This window comes from Cebus imitator, unplaced genomic scaffold, assembly GCF_001604975.1.
Source record: "Cebus imitator isolate Cc_AM_T3 unplaced genomic scaffold, Cebus_imitator-1.0 Scaffold389, whole genome shotgun sequence".
Classification (NCBI taxonomy): domain Eukaryota; kingdom Metazoa; phylum Chordata; class Mammalia; order Primates; family Cebidae; genus Cebus; species Cebus imitator.
Window position 1 is genome coordinate 855023 of NW_016107704.1, and position 13033 is coordinate 868055.

Genomic DNA, 13033 nt, shown 5'->3' on the forward strand with positions numbered 1-13033 from the left:
CGGAAGTGGGCGGGCCAGACCTTTGGCCGGTCTGTGGGGAGTCGGGTTCGGGGTTTCCTGGAGGGCGCCAGGGGCCGGCGGTGGAGTGGCGGGCGCTACCGCCCGGGAACGAGGCCATGGAGAAGCTGCGGCGGGTCCTGAGCGGCCAGGACGACGAGGAGCAGGGCCTGACCGCGCAGGTAGCGAACCCGCGCCCTGGGGCTGCCCGCCGTCCCGGTCGCAGTGAGGACGCGCGGAGCGGGTGGAGTAGCTGCGAGGCCGTGGGTCTGGGCGTCCTCTGCTGGGCCGGTGGATTTAGGAGGGCTCAGCCTGCTTCCCGGGGAGATTCTGAGAACTTTCCCGATTTCCATGGGGTCTACTTTAGCCCACTTTGAGACCTACCCTCCGACTTCCCCGTCTGGCCTCCTGACTCTCAGGAAGCCGCTAATGCCTGCCTTCGCTGTCCAGCATCATCTGTCCTCCCACGCCCTGCTCGGTTTTCGGAGCCTTGTGCGGGGTCTGGCCTCCGGCGGTGCAGCACCCGTGCAGGGCGTTATCCTGCGAGCTGCAGTGAGCCAGGCCCCTCGGCTTGTTGCACCTGTTTGCCTCTGGAGGTAAATGAGGCGCAGTGTGTGTGTGTGTGTGTTTTCTTTTGGAAATACGGAAACTGGAGGAAAAACAACCCGGACGTTGATAAGTGAAAGGTAGCACCTGTTTGCCTCTGGAGGTCTATGGGGCAGGGTGTGTGTGTGTGTGTTTTCTTTTGGAAATAGGGAAACTGTAGGAAAAACAGCGCAGTGTGTGTGTGTGTCTGTGTGTTCTTTTGGAAATAGGGAAACTGGAGGAAAAACAAATCGGACATTGATAAGTGAAAGGTAGCGAGCCCTGGTAAGAGATTTTTTTTCTTAATAAAAGCCCTTGTGTCTGCGCCTTACCCACGAGACTTGGTAAGTGTTACTTCCTCCAGCAAGAAGGTTAAAATAGCAGTGGGGCAGGAACTGCGCATGAGAATTTTTGTTATTGCATGCGATTATATTGCATGTTATTGTTGTGTGCTGTCACAGAAGTTGAACATTTAAAAATGAATCGTATTTTATAAGGATCTCCTATTTGTCTCTTCCTGACTTCCTTCCTTGTCATTATACTTATTCAGCACTTCTTGTGGGCAGAGTTCTGGGCTAGCGTTTTGGGTTCACACAATATAAGACAAGTATGTGTTCTCATTGCACCCTGTAACTCTGTAAATAGTAATACGAGAACCTATAAACAGTAATGTCAGTAAGGCACTATGTGGCTTACCCAACTAAGGTGACGTTTTTTGAGCCACTATTTTGTGCTCCACTTGACGTTCTACATCTGTGCTGTACCATACATTATTACCACAGCCACGTGTGGCCAATTAATTTTTTTTTTTTGAGATAGAGTCTTCGCTATGTTGCTCAGGCTGGAGCTCAGTGGTGCGATCTCACTGCAACCTCCGCCTCCCCAGGTTCAAACAATTCTCCTGCCTCAGCCTCCTGAGTAGCTGGGATTACAGGCACCTGCCACCACTGCCGGCTAATTTTTTTTTTTTTTTTAGTAGAGATGGGTTTCACCATGTTAGGCTGATCTTGAACCCTGACCTCAAGTGATCCGCCCATCTTGAACTCCCAAAAAACTAGGATGACAGGCTTGAGCCACCGCGCCTGCCTCAATTAAATTTAAATTAATTAAAATTAAATAAAATGTAAAATTCAGTTCCTTAGTCACAGCAGCCACATTTCCTGTGTTCAGTAGGCACATGTGGTTGAAGCCTACTGTATTGAATAGGGCAGATATAGAACATTTGCACTGCAGAAAGTTCTATTGGATCGTGCTACTCTAAACTTTGGAGATGCAAATGTGACGTCACTTATCTTGAGCTCACTGTCTAGAGAGGTGAAAGATAGGTGGAGAAGTAATCAAAGATTAGAGTAACCGGCTGTATATACAAGCACCGTGAGTCCAGAGGACGTGATCTCATTATTGAATATTCAAGTTCCCACATATATTTGGCATAGTTCAAGATGCAGTTGTTAATAACAGTGACCAACACAAAGAAGTCTTTTGCATGGAACTTAAATTTTAATTGGAGGAAACAGTGAACAAACAAGTAAGTATATAATGTGTCAAACAGCCACAGGAAAAGTCAGAGCAGGTTGAGGAGTTTGGGGTTGCCATATTATGTAGATAAGGCCTCCCTGCCACGGTGCCATATGAGCATAGCTCAGAAGAGCTACTGGGATGTCTGGCATCCTGTGAATAAGAGCCTCCAAGGCAGAGGGCACGGCAAATATGGAGTCCCAAGTGGAGTGTGGCCAGCATGTTCAAGGCCAGTAAGGAGGCCAGAGGGCCTGGAGAAGGGGGACAGAGAAGAGGGATGAGTACAAGAGAAAAAGTGAGGCAGGAAGGGGGATTCTCAATTGTGGGGTTTCTCATAGGCCATAGAAAGGATTTTAGCTTTACTCTGAGCATGACAGGAAGCCTTTGGGTTTTGAGCAGACTGGTGGCATTAATTTATCATGTTTCACTTCAAAGATCACCATGTGGAAGATGGTAATGAGAGAAAAATGCCTAATATTATACAATGTAAGCTCTCGCTGCCTTTTCCACTTAGAAGATTATAAGTATATGGGCTGGGAATAGTGGCTCACGCCTGTAATCTGAGCACTTTGGGAGGCCGAGGCAGGCGGATCACAAAGTCAGGAGTTCAAGACCAGCCTGGCCAGTATGGTGAAACCCTGCCTCTGCTCATAATACAAAAATTAGCCAGGCGTGGTGGCGTGCACCTGTAGTCCCAGCTACTCAGGAGGCTGAGGCAGGAGAATAGCTTGAACCCGGGAGGTTGCGGTGAATTGAGATCACGCCACTGCACTCTAGCTTGGGCGACGGAGCAAGAACTCTCAAAAAAAAAAAAAAAAGATTGTAAATATAATACCTACCTTATCTACTTCCCTTCACTATTCCTGTGGTGGGTCTGGGCGAGGTGGTTAGGAGGAGAGTGCAGAGAAAGTCGAGGAAGAAGCTGTCTTTCCAGTGAGAGGAAGCTAAAGTGGCAGAGGAGACGCCCGGAAGGAGCAGCTGGTGAGGTGGGAGGACAGTCAGGAGAGCTGATAGGAGGTGAGAGTTGAAGAAAACATTGCACGCGGGAGGGAGTGAAGTGTCCTGTGCTGTTGAGTTGGAAAGGATACTGAAGTCTCGAAAATGTCCCTTGGAATTAAGGGCAGGGAAGTGACGGGTTTCAGCCAAGTGAGGGGCAAAGGTAGAATGGTCAAGATAGCTTCCCAGTCGCTGTGCTGGGTATATGCCAGCTGGGGGTCCCTTCCACTCCCACAGCCTTAAATAAGGATCCCTGGGAAAGAAGGCACTGGGCTAAGGAGGGAAATACATGAAAAGGCGTGGCTGGCCGAATGGGGCCTTGACTGCACCTCCCCAGGGGCTGCAGTACCTGGGCAGTGCTCCAAGTCTGGTGTGTGCAGAGGGTGTGTTCCCCAGGAGGCCTGCCAGGGAGAGCCAAGAGCCTGTGTAATTGCCTGTGGCCAACCCCGAAATCACTCACAGTTGTTATGTTCTGAATGTTTGTGTCCCCCCAGAATTATTATGTTCAAACTTAATTCCCAAGGTGATGATATGAACAGGAGGGGCTTTGGGGTGTGATCAGGAATGGGATTCATACCCTAATAAAAGAGGCGCCACACCACAGGCTCATACCTGTAATCCCAGCACTTTGGAAGCCTGGGGCAGGAGGACTGCTTGGGCCCAGGAGTTCAAGACTAGCCTGGGCAACATGGCAAGACCCCATCTCTACAAAAAATTTTAAAAAATTGGTTGAGCATGATGGTGTGTACCTGTGGTCCCAGCTATGTGGGAGGCTGTGGTGGGAGGATTGCTTGAACCTGGGAAGTTGAGGGAAAAAAGGACCCATTGCCCTTTCCACCATGTGAGGACTCAGAAGGCATCATCTATGAACCAGAGAGGAGTCCTCATCAGACGCGGAATCTGCTGGTGCTTTGACCATGAACTTCCAGTCTCTAGGACTGTGAGAAATAAGTGTCTGTTGTTTATAAGCTACCCAGTTCACAGCATTTTTTTAAGAGAATTAAATCGTTTATTGGCTACGATTATGGATGATGCACAAGCTTCATTCCCATCTAAAATGCTATCTGGTATCATTATTCAGTTTAGATATTTTGCATGGGGTGTGCCGACATCATTTTTATAACCAATAATTCTATGATTTTGCTTGGGCGATCACCTTTCGTGTTGAACTGCAGGTCACAACAGTAACTGTCAGTTCAGCTACACCAGGCTTACTGAAGAGAGTGGCTCTCCACCCAAGCAGATTGTAAATAAGTTCCAGGTAAAACCTGACATTACCCTGAGGGATTCTGACTTCACACCGGTGGGGGAATTTACCAAGATGGCTTCAGAGGAGACTAACTTTACATAGCACATTTTTAAAAAAGACACATTTATTCAGCGTTATGATCAGACTATTAACATTTAGCAATCAACAGCATGGATCCAAGAAAAAAAAAAAAAAAAAACTACATTAAAACCCTTTGTTGGAATGCTTGATACTTTCTGCAGAACGGAAACTAACCTGTTAATAAAATTAGTCACAAATACAGTCCTGGAGTTTTTTGCTCATACACATGAGTGTTGCCTAAAACATGTCTTCTTTGTAGCAGCTGGGCTCTGCCACCACTGTGCTTGGCTGGCTGAGTTCACAAATGCCTTGTAACCTGTAGCTTCCCTGTTACTTCTCCGGCCCTCCTCTCCTGCTAAGCTTTGTTTCCTGGCAGTGATTAAAGTCTTCTGCCAGTGCCATGGCTACTGCTGCTACTGGAACCGCCATAGCCACCTTCTTTTTTGGAACCCATTTATGCCCAGTGTTCCATTATTGGAATGCTAAGCATATGGGAGTTATTTATATTCTACTTTCTCAAGGTCATCGTCAAGGTCTGATTTTTCAAATTCAAAGAAAAATTGCAACCTCAGGCTTAAAGGGGTTAAAATCGTCTGCCAGTGCCAAGGTAGCTATTGCTGCTACTAGAACCGCCATAGCACCTTGATTTTGTAGTTTGGCAAAGTATTGGCCTCCACCACAGTAGGGGCCAGAGCTTCTGCCTCCAAAGTTTCCTCTCTTTATGGGTCCAAAATTAGAAGGCTAATTGTTGTAATTGCCAAAATCATTGGTGCTTCCACCACCTCCAGAATTGATTCCATCATTACCAAATCCATGACAGCCATCCCCTCTGCCACTCTATCCACTGCAACAACTGTGGACAGCAGCCACCAAAGCCACCATGACCACTGAAGTTTCCTCCATAACCAAAGTCGTCATTCCCACCAAAACCACCTCCACAACCACCACAAAAGTTTCCAGAACTTTTGACCTCTGGCTGGATGAAGCACTCACCGTTTTCTGGCTTTCACAGGACTTCCCTAACTTCACAGTTGTGATCATTCACAGTATGGCATTTCTGAGTGACAGTCTTGTCCACAGGGTCATGGTTGTCAAAGGCTACAAAGGCATAGCCTCTTTTGTTGCCACTGCCTCTGTCAGTCATTATTTCAGTCACTTCAGTTTTTCCATACTGTTGAGGATCTCTTAAGTGATGTTCTTTAGTGTCTTCTTTCATGCCACCAACACATATCTTTTTCACATTTAGGTGGGCACCTGGTCTTTGAGAATCTTCTTAGACAGCTCTTTGGTTCCACAGCTCTTCCGTCTACCTTGTGTGGCCTTGCATTAATGGCTGCATCCACCTCCTCCACAGTGGCATAGTGAAAGCCCCTGGAGTGCTTGGTGTTTGGATATCAATTGCTCAAAATGGCTTCTCAGGTTCTCATCAGTTGTTTCAAAGCTCAACCCTCTGGTGATGAGCCTCCACAGCACTTCAGGCTCCTTGAGTGACTCTGAGTTAGGCTGGAGTACAGTGGTATGATTTTGGCTCACTGCAACCTCCAATTCCCGGGCTCAGGTGATCCTCCCACTTCAGCCTCCCGAGTAGCCTGGACCACAGGCATGTGCCCCCATACCTGGATAATTTTTGTATTTTTTTGTAGAGATTGGGTCTCCCCATATTGCCCAAGCTGGTCTTGAACCTGGGTTCAAGCGATCTGCCTGCCTCAGCCTCCCAAAGTGCTAGGATTACAGGCATGAGCCACAGTGCTTGGCCTTTGGTATATTTGTTGTAGCAGCCAGCACATAGATTTTTTAACCAGGAGCTGGACACCTTACCCAGCACTTAGGACAGGCACATAGCAGAACTCAGTGTTTATTGAGCCAGTTGGTGGGTGGGTGGGTGGATGGATGGATGGATGGATGAATGTGCAGGGGCTAGAAGGTGAAGTCTGTTTGTTTAAGATGGAAGGGGCTTCAGCATGTTTAAAAGTTGATGGACACAGTTTCAGACAGCGAGAACATGGTTCACTAGAGGAAAAAGCCCGATAGCATAAATTCGCTGAGCAGGTAAGGGGTTGGCTGTAAAGCAGGGTGGACAGGTGGATCTCAGCTCTGTGGGAAACAGGAAAGGACGAGAGGATGGGTGTTCTTTCTGGGTTTGGTGGTTTGGTAGCAGTAGGAAGGTAAGGGAGTTCCCATTGATGGCTTTGGGTTTCTGTGTGTGAAGTAGGGGAGGCTATCTGCTAAGAATGGAAGCATGGGGCAGGAAGTAGAGGTTTAAAGCGAGTTAGAGTAAAATGCAGGTTGAGGTAAAACAAGAAGCCTTAGCTTGCCAGGCAGTGGCGTCTGCAGGCTGTGGGGGGCTGATGAGGACAGGCTCAGGAACCCCTGCCCTGTGCCTGACTCCACCCAGCAGTGCTCAGCTCAGCACCTCCTAGAGCAAGACGAGGGAAAGCAGCACTCTGGATTTTCCCAGGTGGAGGCAGCAGAAAGGGAATTTGAATGTCCTGTCGAAGCCACTGAAAAAAGGAGAGGAGAACGGCTGATGAGGCGTCCAGAAGGCTAAGCAGTCAGCATGATGGGAGCCAAGGAACCAGCCTGCTGCCAGGAAGAAACAGGTCAGAGAGTGGCAGCTGGAATTTTGGAGATGGGTAATTTCGGGTTCAAAGACTTCCTTGGGATGGGTCGCTGAGTGGAGTGGAGGGTAGAGGCCATTGGAGATTAGGGCATGAGGAACAGAAAGGCCAGGCTGCCCACGTGGACGTGGAAACCGTGCGGATTGCTGCAAGGATCCGGGTAGGCCCTGTGATGAAGAGTGCTGAATGAGGAGGAGGAAGAGGATGGCTCTCAAAAGTGTGGCCCCCAGCAGCAGGTGTGGTGAGCAGGGAGCTGGGGGAGCGGCAGTTCTGCCTGGAATGACCCTGAGGAGCAGAGCTCCTGGAGGAGGGTATGGGGTGGAGCCCACCCCAGAGGGTCTGCAGATGCCTGTGTCTTTTTCTCACTTGTCTACACAGCTTTGTCTTTTTATACCCATGGGTATTTTGAAAAAGAAGTGGGAGGAATACTGGGTTCAGTGTCATCATTAGTCAAAAGCTGTGTGTGTTTCCTGTGTTGAGATGGCAGTAGCCCAGGAGCAAGGCTCAGGTCCTTCCAGCTCCGCTGTTTCCTGGCGCTTCGTGGATTAGAGCCGTTCCCCAGCTTCTCCGTCACTTACAGGAGTGGGTTTCAGCTGTGCTGTGGGAACCACTCATTCAGTCTTCATGTTGTTGCTGCTAGGACTACATTTTCATCTGTAACGTTTCTCACCTACTTTTTAAAAAAATATTAATGAAGTACTAGCTGCAAGCAGTGCTGTGTTTATTGCGACAGGAAGAGAGCGCCTGAGAATGGGGAGTGTGGCGCTTGCTGAAGGGCAGCATGTTCTCCTGGCTTCCTCTTCCTGTGGCAACAAATAAGTATAATGATTTGATTTGGGGAGAGGAAGAGGTGGCAATTTTGTTTCTTTTGTAAGACTAAATTTAAGAATTAACAAAGTTGCTGGTTTTGTTGGGATTGCTCCTGATTGGTGGTAAAAGAAGGCAGCACATAAATGCTTATGCTAAGCAGGCCCGCATAGTGGCTCACGCCTGTAATCCCAGCATTTTAGGAGGCCGAGGCAGGCAATCACTTGAGGTCAGGAGTTTGACACCAGCCTGGCCAACATAGTGAAACCCCATCTCTACTAAAAATACAAAAAATTAGCCAGGTGTGGTGGTGTGGGCCTGTAGTCCCAGCTACTCTGGAGGCTGAGGTAGGAGAATTACTGGAACCTGGGAGGTGGAGGTTGCATTCAGCTGAGATCACACCTGAGCAACAGAGTGAAGCTGTCAAAAAAAAAAAAATTCTTATAAGCAAACCTGGGGGCTCAGAGTTCCATCTGTCTCCTGGTTGGAAGATGCACTGCCAGGTTTTCTTTCATGTTGGAAGCATTTTGCAGTTTTCCCAATTAGGAGTTAGGAAATCTGTGTTTGTTTCTGTATCCTGGACAATTTGCAAGACTTGACAAATCATTTGCTTGTGGATAGAATATTCCATTGTTTACAAATGAAAATAATTTGTCATGCTGTTTCGCTTTAAAGATCAATACATAGAAGATGGCAGTAAGAGGAAAAAATACCTACTATTATACAAATAACCATGCCGTTTCATGCTGAGAGAAAACTGGCTATTGAAAACCAACAATTTAACTTGTGATTTAAACTTAGAAGTAAAAATGGATGCTTTCCTCTCATTAAATCCTCACATCATTGTGGACTCACACTAATCTATAGAAATCATTAGTTTATTCTTTCCATTTTTAATTGACAAATAAAAATTGTATATGTTGTGTACAGCATGATGTTTTGACATGTATACTTTGTGGGATGGCTAAACCAAGCTAATGAACATGTCTCCATTTTTTTAAAACAGATCATTTGCTATGTAGTTCAGTCTTTCCAGCTTATTCTGTCCTGTGTAGTTAAAATATAGTTACTGTGTATTCTTCCTGATCAGTAAAAATGAAATTTAGATGTTTTTATAGGCAATTTCACTTGTTTAAAATCAAGTGTTTAGTTTTGCTATAAATAGATGACATTGCTGGAAACAAGAATGTCTGTGAATTAAAACTTAAAAAACATTTAAAGTGTATTGAAGAGTGATATATGTGTCATTACAGAATACTTAGTTATTTTTATCTACTTTTCATGCTACATAAGGATTCACACATTAATCTCTTGAGGTAAGGAATGTAACCAAATGTATTTTGAGCTATTGCATGTAAAACTTTCTCATTTTTCATTATTCTTGAAAATATATTATAAGCATATAGTTGTATTTTTAAGTGGATGGGGTAGTATAAATTAGAAATTTAAATTTTGGAATGTAAATCCTTACTGTATATTTCTAGTTTTTTGACACAGTTACTGTTAATAGATACTTTTTCAGCCTTATTGGGAAAATATGTTTTAATAGTATAATAATCTGTGTTTAGTTCACCACTACTGTATGCTGGGTTACATACTGTATAAAGTAGATGTAATTTCTACTTTTTTCCCCACATAATTTGGCTAGAATTTGCATAGCATATAGGAATGCTGCTCTAGAATAAATGATCTTTTCACAATGTGTTTCTACAGTGGGTGAGGAGGGGGCCCAAAGCTTTTATGGGTTGGATTGAAAGAACTTAGAATGGGCACCGTCTGGTGAGTGCTGTGATGGTCTCTGCTGGGACTGCTCGGGCTCCCTTCTGTAGGTGGCCAGCATCCTCTACCCTGGATGGTGTCATCCCACTCCACCCCACCCTGCAGCCAATGACCGGCTAAAGGGAGGTGGCATCTAGAAGGCCAGCCTCTGCCTCAGGGCAGGACTTTCACTGCAGTGCGTTTGCACTGCAGGCCCAAGCTGTCCTCTGGGTGAAACCATGTTGTTGATTGGTTCCTTCCGCTTCTCTATCTTGCTTCCCTCAGTTCTTAAAGGTTTCTGCTGAGAGCAGTTCCTGTCTCCCCTCAGACTCTGCATCTCAGAGCCTAAGGAATTTGTCCTATGGAGGCTGAAAGAACTGATAGTGAACCCTGCATACTCTTTCCCAGCCTCAAGAGTTTCAGTGTTTTACCTGGCTTGTTTCATCTGCCCCCTGTATTTTTTAATCTTTGTGTATTTTATAATGTATCTCCTATGTCATTTTATCCATATCAGTGTATATTGGCTGTCCCCAACAGATAAGGACTTTTGTGAAACACATTATCAGACTTAGCAAAATTAATGGTTATTCCTCAATATCATCTGCTACCCAGACCATGGTTATATTGCCTGTAACAACCGTGGAATCTTAATATTTGTAAGTGACACTATGATATGCAAAATAGATGATTCAGACTATGTGTTAAAACTTTGCTTTAATTTAGTATAAAGAATCAGATTGGTAAATAGTGAATTAAGAATATATTCTAAAATTTCCCATTCTTTGTTAAGGTCCTGGATGCCTCGTCTCTTAGTTTCAACACCAGATTGAAATGGTTTGCCATCTGCTTCGTATGTGGCATTTTGTTTTCTATTCTTGTGAGTTAAGGCTTTATATTGTTTAATAATTTTTATTTTGTATTGTATTAGACTAATAATTCCATTTAGTACCAAAAAGGAATGTACTTTACTAAATCCCTGTTAGACTGTTTTGGTGGAACATATTAATTGAACTGAAATAAAGAGGTAGAGATCAATGAAAATATGTAGAAATTAATATTTTGGGGAGTTTTGTGGATTGTTGAAATAATTTAAGAAAAATTTATCAATGTGTTAAAAGATCTGGAGAGTCAGTAATTTAGATGTTTATTACTTTTCATACTTGCCATTTAACATGAATATTTAACTAACATAGAGTGAGATTTACTGATAAGCACAGAGTTTTATTATGGCTCATTTATATATGCTAGTGCAAATAGGAAGAAGATTCAAGTTAGCGTATAACATTGAAAATTAACTTTTTTCTGTGTAATCAGACTAGAGTATCTACAAGCAGATTTGCATTTAAACATTATATTATTACATTGAAATTGTATTACAGTAGCACATTTATATTTTAACCGTTAAAATCATAAAAGCATTTTTAAATAATGATGGTATCTTAGGGAACTGGATTGCTGTGGCTTCCGGGCGGCATAAAGCTTTTTGCAGTGTTTTACACCCTGGGCAATCTTGCTGCATTAGCCAGGTACGTAGCCAAGTTTGCTTCTCAAAATATCTTGTTTGCTCTTGCTACCAAATGTGCCTTTCTAATAAGCACTTTCCTAATAGGATGTTTCTGTAACTCTGTACATATTGTGAATTCAGCCACAAGATTTACATTCATTAAATAAGTATGTATTGACCGCTGCTATATGCCATCTCCCGTAACAGACGGTGGTAGTGCTAGGAATAGCCAGCGTTTTGGGGGCGCTTACTGTATGTCTGGGACTGTTGTAAAGTGTTTATATGTATTATGACAAGCTTATGAGGTAAGTAGTAGTATCATCCCATTTATAGCTGGAGATAATAGCACAGAGCAGGGGAGTCAGTGCTGCCGGTGGCGATGAACCTTATGCATGGGTGAGGCAGGAATCCTGCAGACAGTGGGCTTCAGAGCCCAGACTGGTAGCTGCTGCACTCTAGGCCTTGCTCTTGTGGAGCTTACATTTTAATGAAGATGTTCACATAATCTAGGAAAAGATCGGATGGCATTGGTGCTGTGCAGAGAATTAACATAGGGTGTGGCAGCAGTGACTGAGGGCTCATTTAGATGGGGAGGATGGGAATCCTTCTTCGAGAATCTTTGATATATCTTTGGGTTGTTAATTGTCATAGTCCCTTTTGTGCTGCAGTAGCAATACTGTAGACTGGGTAACTTAGGAAGAATAGAAGTTTGTCTCACAGTTGGAGGCCTGAAGTCCAAGGTTAAGGCACTTGGCAGGCTAGATTTCCTGCTGATGGATGCATAGCACTAGGGGAAGATCCCAGTGTCCTCCCAGGAGGAAAGAGCAGCCTCCAGGCAGCCCCTCCTCTAAGGGCCTTTGATCCCTTTCAGAGGGAGGAGTTCTGAGTTCTCACAGCCACGTCCATCCGTGCTTCATACCACCATACTCACGGCACCTTCAAACCCATAGCATGTCTATTGGAATAGTTGTAAAGTTTCTTTATAAGTTAAGGAAAAAAATAAAACAGATTTAGTGAGAGATTTTAATTAAATAAACCAACAGGGTTTCTTTTTCTAAAAAGGGGTTTATTTTTGCATAACCAGATAAATTAGTAGAACCTGTACCTCAGCTAATTTTATTTGTTTCTAATAGTACATGCTTTTTAATGGGACCTGTGAAGCAACTGAAGAAAATGTTTGAAACAACAAGATTGCTTGCAACAATTATTATGCTTGTAAGTAAATAGTGATTATTTTTTAAGACTTTTATTGAAGTAGTCTTTGCACTGTTATTTTATGAATAATTACCTGTTCTTATGTATGTATACTTCTTGTGTTGAATATGATAATTATATCCTCTGGGCTGTGTGGTTATAGAGTTCAGATGGTACAGTTTTGTCTAAGGCTGCTGGCTGGGTAAAGCCTGCTTCTATTGCGTATATGGAACGGTGTAGCTGTGTATTTAAATGAACGCTAAAGCTCAGTGTGCTTTCATTTTTAAGCCCTGCTGATGGTTTCATAAGGGCTTATTGTTTGTACCCTTTGGAGGGTGGGTATAGACAGATTACTTCAGTTTCCATATGAATATTCCCAGGGAGAATTAGCACTATTTGTCATCTGGCTTTTGTCCTTTCCCTGTGTGCCTACTTGACAAATTCTAACAACATGGCTCCCGTAACAGTATCTCTAAATGTGCCCTTCATTGCATTGTGGGTTCTATCCACACACTCAGGTCATCGCTCTTATCTTGAGACTGGGTGGCAGGTAGATGAGAGTTTACACTTCGGTTAGAAGGGTTGTTTCCATTCTCGTACATGCTGGGTGTTCAGCGGATCATCGTTTTGTGTATCGTGGGCAGGAAGGGGACCCAAATCCTCTCTGCATCCTGTCTCTGCCCCCTGCCTCTGCCTCCTAACTCACCTGGTCTGTGTCTCTTGTGG

At 44.4% G+C, this 13033-nt stretch overlaps 1 protein-coding gene across 2 annotated transcripts in view; it reads left to right on the forward strand.

The window, feature by feature from the left end:
- SFT2D1 (SFT2 domain containing 1) overlaps window positions 1-13033 on the forward strand; it is a 21548-nt gene continuing 8515 nt past the window's right edge. The window contains exons 1-5 of one of the 2 annotated variants that reach the window (XR_005196824.1): window positions 34-179; window positions 9145-9167; window positions 10400-10486; window positions 11053-11135; window positions 12247-12328. Coding sequence is in view for 1 of the 2 variants with exons in the window: in XM_017508316.2 (XP_017363805.1) it covers window positions 117-179; window positions 10400-10486; window positions 11053-11135; window positions 12247-12328 (315 nt within the window). In the remaining variant the exon portion in view is untranslated. Of the gene's footprint in view, window positions 180-9144; window positions 9168-10399; window positions 10487-11052; window positions 11136-12246; window positions 12329-13033 lie in introns of both variants that reach the window. The other variant, XM_017508316.2, reaches the window with a different exon arrangement.